The sequence below is a fragment of the Oncorhynchus mykiss genome, chromosome 26 (genome assembly GCF_013265735.2).
Source record: "Oncorhynchus mykiss isolate Arlee chromosome 26, USDA_OmykA_1.1, whole genome shotgun sequence".
NCBI classification, from domain to species: domain Eukaryota; kingdom Metazoa; phylum Chordata; class Actinopteri; order Salmoniformes; family Salmonidae; genus Oncorhynchus; species Oncorhynchus mykiss.
Window position 1 is genome coordinate 42,331,543 of NC_048590.1, and position 12,490 is coordinate 42,344,032.

Consider the following 12,490-nt stretch of genomic DNA (forward strand, 5'->3'; position numbering starts at 1 on the left):
TTTGTTCTTAACTGACTTGCCTAGTTAGATAAAGGGTCAAATAAATACATTCTACCAATTTATACAGTGTTCAACTCTATACTGATTCTGTTCCCTAATTATTTTCTTACATAAATGTCACAATGTGTAGACTTGCAGGATATTAGCTTTTCAAGCTGCAACAACACAATCTCTCTGCCCCATGACAAAAATGTGTATAATTGATGTAAATTAACTTGAAAACTGCTAAATGTTCTCTGATCCCAAGAGGCAGGCTGTTAAATGTTCTTTCCCAGGGCCCGAGACTTGGTTCATCCAGCCATGCACTGCCGAAGTAAAAGTACTTATATGCTTTTTATTTATTTATTTATTTATTTATCAATCTCACTCTAGTTGTTTTCTGATTTTTGATCGGGTCCCTGTTGAATTTTCTATCACAAATATGGTCCTTGGCCCTAAAAAGTTTGAGTACCCCTGATCTAGAGTACAATTCTGATTGCCTTAATGCAGACTGGACTGAAATAACCTGTTGGGATGGGATCTCCTTCCATTATGTCCTCTCATACACTGGTCTGAGATTATGGCCAAAAAATCATAAACATTTTTTTAATGGATTTATGGGCAATTCACAATATACAGTATATCTCTAAATAAGCTTTGTTGTACAATTAAAGTTCAAATACACTGCATTTCAAACAGTCAGCAATAAACAAATGAATTCAGGACTTGTGAAATTATACTAATCCTAAATATAAGCCTTGCACATCCATAAGACGACAATTTTATCAAAATAGTTTAACCTGCTTTTTTTTGGTAATAATCACTGATCTGTCTTTCAATCTGTCTATGAAAAATAACTTTTTTGTTACAAATATAACCACAACCATGCATAATGCACATTCACTAATAATGACTAACTTGTTGTAGCAGGCATTCTAGATAATTAACACCGGTCTCATAAACACACTCAAGCACAAGCCCATGTGCTAGTGAGTAGACCACTAATCTTTATATTTTAAATTTAGCCTACTTGGGTCTATTTGCTGTCTAACAAGGTAGAACAGTTGAATTGTTATGAAAACACCCTTCTGTCCCTCTCCAACTGTTTGAACAGCATGCTAGCCTGTCTACTTAATTCAGATGTTGAAATCAAGTGACCTAACTTATTTCTCAAAATGAGTTGCCAATTTATATAATTGATTTATGAAACACTGACTAGACAGCTAGTATGACAGTCTGGCTAAAATGCTGCTAGCAGTACCGCGCATGACAAATTGAGCATTAGTTTTCCAGGCATTTGGAATATCGCACGGAAACATTACATTCAAATGAATGTGATATATTGCCTAGCCCTTAGTGTGTGTGTGTGGTGTTTTGATTGCAGCGAGCCAGAGTCACTGAAGGAGATCTGTGCTAGGGGTTGCCAGGAGGGCACCAGGCTCCATCTGCCCCAGCCAGCCAGTCACTCTGTAGAAATGACTTCATATAACCAGACCCTTTACAAATGATGGCTGGTAATGAGAGTAGTCTTAGTCCCTATTAGAGATGGGAGGCGCTCCAACATATTTACTTAGCTAAGTTTCTGTTTGATTTTCAAAATACATATAGAAAATCAGTGTGTGTGCTAATGGTGCATCATTTCTGCTTACTGGTAGGCTTTTTAATGATAGTCTTTCTTTTTGAAAAGCCCAGAGAGTTTGGCTGCTAGAGGAACATATTTGTATATGCACTAATTTGACTGGTATCGTCGTCTCCGCACTTGAACCATCTAATGATAGCTTTTTGGCCTGATACGTGTTTTTTAAACTAGCTAGAACTTGATAGAATCAAGTACTATTTTGCTTTTGAGTGAGTTCCACCTGTCCTTTCTCAATGAAAAGCGCAGAGACCCTCTTACCTTACTTTCATGAGAGTGAGATGAGTCTAACTGAAGGTCTATAGTCTGACTCTATATTGCACTTCACTCCCTGCTGCTCTCTAGACAATGTCAGGAACTCCGCTCCGGGGGTTGGGCTTAGTCCAGGCAGCCATATTGTTCACAGAACCTCACACCAGCCGCCCACTATTTCCTGCATGCGTTTATTCAGTCCCATATCACGTGTGCACGTATAGAGAAATCTTTAATCTAGGTAGAATATGCAATCTCATACTCCATTTGAATCAAATGAGGAATTAGACTAGAATGTAGTAATATAATAGTTAAGTAGTTTTACTGTTAGGAAATGTAGTCCACTGTTATTTAGAAATGCAATGTTTTGTTATGGCAGAGTTGTGTTCCATTATTGTAATTTCCTTGACTGAGCCCCACATGGAGAGCTCCCCGTACGGAACAGTGTACCTGTCCCCTCCGCCAGACAACAACTGGAGAAGGTGAGTGGCTTTACAGATACTAGTATTTGTAATGCTGTGTAAAAATAACTAACAAAACAAGCTGTTTTTAACATAATTGTAATTTTTGATCAACATGGAACACTGGACAGCTACTTTAACTTACTCTGAATCAAGATTATGGCCCAGTAATACCCTTGTGCAGTAGGCAGGTTTGAATCAAGATTATGGCCCAGTAATACCCTTGTGCAGTAGGCAGGTTTGAATCAAGATTATGGCCCAGTAATACCCTTGTGCAGTAGGCAGGTTTGAATCAAGATTATGGCCCAGTATTACCCTTGTGCAGTAGGCAGGTTTGAATCAAGATTATGGCCCAGTAATACCCTTGTGCAGTAGGCAGATTTGCATTAAGCATTGTTGGATCCCAAATGGCACCCTATCCCTTATATAGGGCATTACTTTTGACCAGGGCCAAGGGCCCGTGACTATATAGTGCACTACTTTTGACCAGGGCCAAGGGCTCGTGACTATATAGTGCACTACTTTTGACCAGGGCTTGTGACTGCTGTATATAGGGCACTACTTTTGACCAGGGCTTGTGGCTATAGTGCACTACTTTTGACCAGGGCTTGTGACTACTATATATAGGGCACTACTTTTGACCAGGGCTTGTGACTACTGTATATAGGGCACTACTTTTGACCAGGGTCCAGGACTCGTGACTACATAATGCACTACTTTTGACCAGGGCTTGTGACTACTGTATATAGGGCACTACTTTTGACCAGAGCTTGTGGCTATAGTGCACTACTTTTGACCAGGGCTCGTGACTACTGTATATAGGGCACCACTTTTGACCAGGGCTCGTGACCTATATAGGGCACTACTTTTGACCAGGGTCCAGGACTCGTGACTATATAGGGCACTACTTTTGACCAGGGTCCAGGACTCGTGACTATATAGGGGATAGGATGCCATCTGAGATGCAGCCATTGTATCTACTCAGAGATGCTCAGTGAAGGGATCAGATTGCCATGTGAGACACCCAGGTGGGCCACGCGTCTACAGAGGTGCTTCTGACAGATAGCCTTTTGGTTTAAAGGTCAGATGCCGTCATTCTAATGCTCTACCTGCCGCTGTTGTGACTCATTGCTGTCATAGGGTGAATCCGGCCCACAAGTCTTTGCGATCCTCCTGTGCTTTGCTTAAGTATCTCCAGCTTAAAGGGGAAATCAACACCGTTTACAAAATTTGATAATGTCATGGCTTATTAATGCTCGTTAGGTACCACTGCCATGTGTGTGCATGCGTGTTTGTGCATGTGTGTTTCTTCAGTTAAACTGCCTGCCTGGTTTTACCTACCTAGAGAAGGCAGCAGTGTAATTACTGGACAGTTTTCTCTCCCTCCAGTGTTTACAAGGCAGTGAATTGCAGCCCTGCAATAAAGAGCTTAGCCGAGCCCCTCCCTCTCCCGCACTCTTCCCCTCTCTCTCGCTCTATACAGTTGTGTGTTTTGAATGTTGGCTTGGCCGGCTGCCAGTCACCCTGCCTTCTCCTCTCACCCCCGTAGAACTGCAGCCTCTGAAGCCCAGCATGGACACACATGGCCTCCATCTTTGTTCTTACTGTACTGTACTGGAGGACAGTGTCATAAAACCTGGTTACCCCTCCCCAATCCTAACCTTAACCAATAGTGGGGGAAATCCAAATCTGTCCCAAGATCGGTGTGTAGGTCGGCAGGTCCACACCCTCATGTTGTTGTTGACAGACAAAAACAGGTTGGCCTGTGATGACAAACCTCCTGACCGAGCAAACAGATGTTGCCGTGACCTTGTGTTCCCAGAAAGAGCAGGGAGGGAGTGCCATGTGCATCATACACACAGGCATGTGCTACACAAACATACGGACACACACACAGATTTACTCTGGGTTGGGATTGATTCACACTGCCTCTTGGCTCCATCACAAATGACCCGATGTGGGATAGTGATAGCCTAGATCAAATCTGATTGGGTTTGGTTGAACAAGATTAAGTGTTGTTGAAGTTGTAAACTTTTTGACAGCGCCTCTATTACTGTTTAACCAAATTGTTTAGGTAAAGACATTTCTGAAGCTTCGCTAATTACGCACATAAACAATAAAACCAGAGAAGGTGGGCCTATGTTTTAGTTGAAAAATCAGGTTATGATTATGACTCCGACTGCGTTAGGACATTATATCAGGATTTCAGTGTAGTTATACTTCAGTGTTTTCCTTCAAGAATCTCCCTTGGGGATAATTTATTAGATTAAATAGGACCATATTTAACCCTTAGACGGTGAACAGTGATGTGTTTGTTTTAGAGCATTCAGCCTCGGCAGACAAACACAACTCTTCCCACTCCCTCTCTTCAGTTACTGCCCTGAACTGGTTAAACGTGTTGACTTGGTAACCAGTGTTTTATGTGTACATCCCTCATTCTGATGGCCGGTAATCAAGTGCTTCCAGAGGCCACCCAATGGATTTTCAGCAAACCAAGTGATCCTAGGCATTATGTGACATGCTAGCTACACAGTATAGAATACATCATATGAGCAGAAGTGACTTGGCTAATGATGAATGTCTTTGAGGTCCTCACATTAAGGCTCTGTTTCACCATATTCTAGGGATTGATTGAATGACTCTTGTTTTTGGGGTTGCTAAAAGACATGTTGTTAATGCCTTGTATTGATGCACAGTGTTAAATGTCTGTGTTTTATTGATGTCTATGACCTGTCTTAATTCTTCTCTCTACTGTACCAGAGGCCCTGGTGTCCACCCAACTACTCACCACATGCATTCTTCTCTGACTAACACACTTCCACCCCTCAAGGACAGAGTTGTGTGGCCAGCTTACCGGTCTCTCTCTATATTGCTTTCTCTCTCCTCTTTTAGGTATTTCTTTTAGATATCTCTCCATATCTCTATCATTTGCTCGCTCTCTCTCTCTTTAAGGTATCTTGCCCCATGAAATATAAATGGCATAATTTAACATTTGATTTCAGTCTCTCTCTCCCTCCTCTCTTTCCATCTTCCTTTCTCACTCAGCATTATTGGCACTAACCCCTCCATGGCCCTGCTGGCCAATCCTAGCCTCCCGCTCCACTCCAGTGTTACAGGGATATGCTCCCCTCTGTTGGCTCTGACCACTGTGTGCACTGTGTGTGTTAAGGTCACATCCGTCCCTCTCTGTTTTTTGGTGCTCTCGGTAGGGTCAAAGGGTGAAGCGAGCTCTGCGATCTGTTCCAGTTCATCTGTGACTCCGCTGTTTTATAATTAATCTTTTCAGTTGTTGTTGGAGTTTTACACCACATTGACTGTCTGCTGAACTTGGTGTGAAGTCTGGGTTGTGTTTTTTTTAATCCTTTCTGTGTCTTGATTCTCACGTCACCACTTAATGTTAACTGATGAAGGAAAACATAACATAAGTTTGTACACTGAAGAAAAATATAAATGCAACATGTAAAGTGTTGGTTCCATGTTTCATGAGCTGAAATAAAAGATCCCAGAAATGTTCCATATGCACAAATTGGTTTACATCCCTATTAGTGAGCATTTTTCCTTTGCCAAGGACATTACACAGGTGAACCTTGTGCTGGGGATGATAAAAGGCCACTTTAAAATGTGCACTTTTGTCACAACACAATGCCACAGATGTCTCAAGTTTTAAGGGAGCGTGCAATTGACATGCTGACTGCAAGAATGTCCACCAGGGCTGTTGCTCTAGAATTTAATGTTCATTTCTCCACCATAAGCTGCCTCCAACGTCATTTTAGAGAATTTGGCAGTATGTCCAACTGCCCTCACAACCGCAGACCATGTGTAACCACGCCTGCCCAGGACCTCCACATCCGGCTTCCTCACCTGCGGGATCGTCTGAAGGGGTTGGGGTTGGGGGGGGGGGGTATTTCTGTCTGTAATAAAGCCTTTTTCTGGGGAGAAACTCATTCTGATTGGCTGGGCCTGGCTCCCCAATTCTGCACCTCTGCCGAGTCATGTAACAACCATAGATTAGGGCCTAATTCATTTTTTAAATTTGACTGATCACACAGTAAAATCTTTAATTGTTGCATTTGAATTTTTTGTTCAGTATATTTATTTCCCCTCAAAGTCACTGAAGCTCAAGCTAGATTGGTGAGAAGATCTGGGAGTAATTTGGGTCTGTCTTGTATTTGAAGTGCTTTTCAGTGGTAGCCCCTGCCATCAAGTCAAATGTTATTGGTTGCATACACATATTTTAGTAGATGTTAATGTGGGTGTAGGGAAATGGAGAAAGGCCAAGGTTGGCTATGAATCCGCTCTCTGTGAAGGTCTGTGTAGATTGTGTTTTCAATGAGCAACTATACTGTATCAGGAAATAACACTGATCACAAAATTTAACAGTGTTACTTTCATCAGCTGTTGTACAAGATGATACAAAACACAGGAAATACAGAATGTTGACTGTACTTGGATTTGTATTTATTTAACTAGGCAAGTCCGTTAAGAACAAAGTCTTATTTGCAATGACAGCCTAGCCCGGACGCACAATTGGTGCACCACCCTATGGGACTCCCAATTGCTGCCGGATTTGATGCAGCCTGGATTTGAACCAGGGACTGTAGTGACGCCTCTTGCACTGCGATGCAGTGCCTTAGACCACTGCTCCACTCGGGAGTTTTAAAGGACCATATAGTTTAGTCTGATTCATGTTATGCACTATGGTAGATACTGGTATTGTGAGCAACAACCTGCTGTGACCCAGAAGCAATTGGCCACAAGTGGCTTCTGATCCACCAGTTGAGAAGCAGGTTCCCAGCAGACCTATGCCCTCCACATTAGTGCTGTAAGTACAGATCTAGGATCATCTTCCCGAATCTTAACCTTAACCATTAATGGGGGAAATACAAAACTGACCCAAGACCAGCTCCTAGAGGCAACTTCACCTTACCCCAACAAAGTAGAACTAGCTACTTAGCAGTTAGCTTTGCGTCTGCTGACTGTCTGTTGGATGGCTGAGTTTCAAGCCCACCGGATCCTTGGTGTTTGTTGAAATAGGCCTTGTTCTATTTTTGACCCTGAGGTTGTGTGCTTACATGTGTTGTGGTGGTAGTAGTGCCCATACCATGTTACATTCTTCAAAGGCCAATGGGAAGTAGTTTCCTCTTTAGATGTTTTCCTTGACCTAAGAAGTTCTCATCTACAGGCTATAAACAGGGACATTTTGTATTGAAACCAACTAGCGTCAGAATGTGTTTCAGTGGGCGACAGCAGATGTGGATTGTGGGCTGGTCTGTTCTTCCTAGATAATGGAAAATACATTTGGCATTTTGGTCATTAAGCAGATGCTCTTACACATATCAACACTGATGAGAAGGCAGCATTCGGTCTGTGAGTGTGTAGTTCTTGGGAGTATATCGATCTGGTAGTATTTCAGGTCTGTGCCAATAAGGGTCTGGTAGTGTTGGTGGTGTCTGTTTAGTGGCTGTCAGTTTGGATCGGTCACTGTGTTTTTGTAGTTGAATTGATTTGTTAATGTGTCTCTGCTTGACTCTGTGGTCTTGTTGCTGAGATTCAGTCTGGGTCTGGGAGACAGATGCTCCAGTGCTGGTCCATCTCAGGGGAGAGAGCAGAGTGGGAAGTGTTTACAGCGCCGACCACATCTGCACTGCATTACCGCCTAGGCAGGTTGCCTGGAGACGGGCCACAAATCCCCTTAACCCTTTCAGCTCTGTCCGCACCCCAGAGAGCAGATCAGAGCCCGCTGTCTACACAGGCTTAGTGTCCCCGGCTGTCATCAAACAGACAATTACGAGAGGATGAAGTGCTGATCCAGAGTGTAGATAGCAAGTGTTTGTTTGTGTGTGTGTGTGTGTGTGTGTGTGTGTACATGTCTGTTTTTCTTTGGAGGTTTTGTATCCATTAGTATTGTATGGCGGTCTGTATGTATACTACACGCACGTGTGTGTGTGTGTGCTCTTGTCTGTCTAGCGTTGTGAAAACACTCCAGTGCGTCGAGATGCATTGCAGGCTGTTGGCTTGTCTAAAGCCTGCTTTCAGATCAGTGGGCTTAGAGACCAATGGGGTCAATGCTTTGGGATTGGCAGCGCGGGCCAGGCAAGCACGACAGATATGCAGCTAGGGGAACCGCACCGTTCACACACACAGTCCCTGGCTACGTCCCAAATGGCACCCTATTCCCTATGTAGTGCACTGTCCTCTCTCTGACTCCAGATTGTTATTTTAAGGTTGTGGTTCTCTCACATCTAAATATGGCTGCCTGACCTGTTAGATCTCTCTGGAGGAATTTATCAATTTGGTGCAAAATACCCTCTTTTCCTCTTCCTTCCTTTTGGTCTCTCCATCTCTCGCACTCCCTTTCTCCCTCCCCCTCTTTCTCTCGCTCGCTCCCTTCCCCCTCCTCTTCTCATGGCCTGTTATAGTGGGTGTACAGTGTGTCTGGTGTGACCCCAGTGAAGAAGGGGTCAGGTTGTGTATTTGGAGCTGGTTTCTCAGTACACTACTCCCCAAGAGGGAGCCATGATCCCACCGGTGTCTGGGTAGAGGCGTTCCTTGGCTAGGGCCCTGCACCCTGGGTCTGGAGACTTGGGCCCTGGGCAAGAGGCACTGATGTGTCCCTATGGAGCCCAGCTGGACCGGGGTCAGTCACCGGGGTCTCTGGCTTTCTCCCTGTCCCACGCCCTCCTCCACCCCCACCTACAGTGCCTTCAGAAAGTATTCACACCCTTTGTACAGCCTAATTTAAATTGGATTAGAATGATATTTTGTGTCACTGGCCTACACACAATACCATATAATCTGAAGGTTGAACAATGTCTAACATTTTTACAAATCAATTAAAATCTAAAATGTCTTGAATTGGTAAGTATTCAACCCACTTTGTTATGGAAAGCCTAAATACTTTCATGGGTAAAAATGTGCTTAACAAGATACGTAAGTTGCATGGACTCACTCTGTGTGCAATAATATTTTTGAATGACTCCCTCATCTCAGTATCACACACAATTATCTGTAAGGTCCCTCAGCTGAGAAGTGCATTTCAAACATATTCAACCATAAAGACCAGGGAGGTTTTCCAATACTTCACAAAGAAGGGTACTTATTGGTAGATGGCTTTAAAAAAATAAGACATTGAATATCCCTTTTGAACATGGTGAAGTTATTAATTACACACATTTGCTGGAGAAGAAGGAAACCACTCAGGGATTTCACCTTTTTAATAGTTAGAGTTTTTAATGGTTGTGATAGGAGAAAACTGAGGATGGATCAACATTGTAGTTACTCCACAATACTAACCTAATTTGACAGAATGGAAGAAAGGAAGCCTGTACAGAATAAAAACTATTCCAATACATGCATCCTGTTTGCAATAAGGCACTAAAGTAAAAAAGTGTTATGTTTGGGGCAAATCCAACAGAGTCCTGCTCTTCATATTTTCAAGCACTGTGGTGGCTGCATCATGTTATGGTTATGCTTGTCATCGGCAAAGTTTAGGGAGTTTTTTTTAATGATAAAAATAAACTAAATGGAGCTAAGCATAGGCAAAATCCTAGAGGAAAACCTGGTTCAGTCTGCTTTCCAACAGACACTGGCCGATAAATTCCCCTTTCAGCAGGACAGTAACCTAAAACATAAGGTCAAATCTACACAAATCTATACTTCTACATGAAGACAGTGAATGTTCTTGAGTGAAAATCTATGGCAAGACTTGAAAATGTCTGTCTAGCAATGATCAACTTGACAGAGCTTGAATCATTTTAAAAAGAATAATGTGCAAATATTGTACAATCTAGATTTGCAAAGCTCTTACAGACTTACCCAGAAAGTCTCACAGCTGTAATTGCTGCCGGAGGCGATTCTAACATGCATTGACTCAGGGGGTTGAATACTTATCTAATCAACATATATTACTGTTTTATATTTCATAAATGTTTTACTAATGTTCTAATTTTTTCTTCCACTTTGACTAAGAGTATTCTGTGTAGATAGTTGACAAAAAAGAACAATTAAATCCATTTTAATCCCACTTTCTAACACAACAAAATGTGGAAAAAGTTAAGTGGTGTGAATACTTTCTGAAGGCACTGTACACACCACCCATCTTTCCATGGCCCTGCTCTCTTCCCAGCCTGGCCTGTTCTCCACGGGGATAGGCTCTTACACTGACCTCCCCCAGGGATAGACTAACTTAAAGGCCTTCCTGGGAATGGGATCTTACACTGATCTCCCCTGGGGATAGACTAACAAAAAGGCCCTCCTGGGGATGGGATTTAGACATTCCTGTGCTCTCTGTGTGATATATTTCTGATTCTAGAGAACCTTTATCCTCTGCTTAGGTGGTCTGTTTAATTATTTACCACCACCCACCCATTAACAACAAGCCTCTATTTTGGTTAACGTATGTTAAGATCACTTCCTCTCTCTCACACCAGCTCAGTGTGCCCTCAATGGCACCCTATTCCCTAGGTGCACTGCTTTTGACCAGGGTCCTTAGGGCTCTGGTCAAAAGTAGTGCCCTATGTAGGGAATAGGTGGCCATTTGGGGCGTAGAATAAATCAATGAGCCCAGCCGTGCTGTAACTGTACAGTTGAATAGCTAAAAAAGACTGTTGACAACGAATGGCATCAGACGGCCAAAGCAGCCTGCACCATGCACACGATCCTCTGAGCAATATTTGACCGCTTTGGCTGTGCGGTTGTGTGATTCGTGGCAGCTAATCCTCATATCTGTGTGATTCTGTGATTCTCCTCTGGCCTCTGTACAGCCTCTAATCGTCTAGCAGGCCGTATTGTTTTCACAGGTCTTAATTTCCAGATTTGTTTCTATCCTCTGGAGGGATGGGGAAAGAAGGATATTGTGTTTTTATTTATTCATCCTTTATTTAACGAGAGATGACACATTGAGACATCTCTTTTCCAAGTGAGCCCTGGAGAAGCAGCATACATATAGTTCCATATGAGACAACACAATGAATGGAAGTTAAAACAGTGCCAAGTGCATAAGAGAGCTTAAAATAACAGGTTTCAAAACATATGCAATATGTTGTCAGCAGCCCTCCAATCTGGGATTTAAAATCATCAATCAGAATAAAAAAGATCCACTTTTAAATGATTTTGTAAAATGTTCCACAATGACGGGCCAGCAAAGCTAAAGCTCCTCCTACCAAACTCTGTTCTTGTGTTGGGAATATTATATCAAATGCATTTCTGTGATCTCAGATGATCGTCTTCATGATTCTGTAGGGTGAATATTAAGTATACTGGCAGCTGCCCTAAGATGGTCTTGGAGACAAACCAGTACCAGTGAGTCTGTCGACCATCCTGCTAACTGGGACGGATGGATGGAGAGAGAAAGACAGAAGACAGGGATGGTGAGGAATGGACCGAGAGAAAGGGAGAGATGAATACAGACAAAGGGAGAGATGAATACAGACAAGGGGAGAGATGAATAGAGACAGAAAGGGAGAGATGAATAGAGACGGAAAGGGAGAGATGAATAGAGACGGAAAGAGAGATGAATAGAGACGGAAAGGGAGAGATGAATAGAGACGGAAAGGGAGAGATGAATAGAGACGGAAAGGGAGAGATGAATAGAGACGGAAAGGGAGAGATGAATAGAGACGGAAAGGGAGAGATGAATAGAGACAAAGGGAGAGATGAATAGAGACGGAAAGGGAGAGATGAATAGAGACGGAAAGGGAGAGATGAATAGAGACGGAAAGGGAGAGATGAATAGAGACGGAAAGAGAGATGAATAGAGACGGAAAGAGAGATGAATAGAGACGGAAAGGGAGAGATGAATAGAGACAGAAAGGGAGAGATGAATAGAGACGGAAAGGGAGAGATGAATAGAGACAGAAAGGGAGAGATGAATAGAGACGGAAAGGGAGAGATGAATAGAGACAGGGAGAGATGAATAGAGACAAAGGGAGAGATGAAGGGAGAGCTGAATAGACAGAAAGGGAGAGATGAATAGAGACAGAAAGGGAGAGATGAATAGAGATGGAAAGGGAGAGATGAATAGAGACGGAAAGGGAGAGATGAATAGAGACGGAAAGGGAGAGTTGAATAGAGACAAAGGGAGAGATGAATAGAGACGGAAAGGGAGAGATGAATAGAGACAAAGGGAGAGATGAATAGAGACGGAAAGAGAGAGATGAATAGA

At 42.9% G+C, this 12,490-nt stretch overlaps 1 protein-coding gene across 4 annotated transcripts in view; it reads left to right on the plus strand.

The window, feature by feature from the left end:
• The window catches only part of crtc3 (CREB regulated transcription coactivator 3), an 82,955-nt gene that overhangs the window by 37,988 nt on the left and 32,477 nt on the right, over positions 1–12,490 (plus strand). For all 4 annotated transcript variants that reach the window (XM_036964496.1, XM_036964494.1, XM_036964495.1 and 1 more), the window contains exon 4: positions 2,288–2,349. In XM_036964496.1, the coding sequence (XP_036820391.1) occupies positions 2,288–2,349 (62 nt within the window). The remainder of the gene's footprint in view (positions 1–2,287; positions 2,350–12,490) is intronic.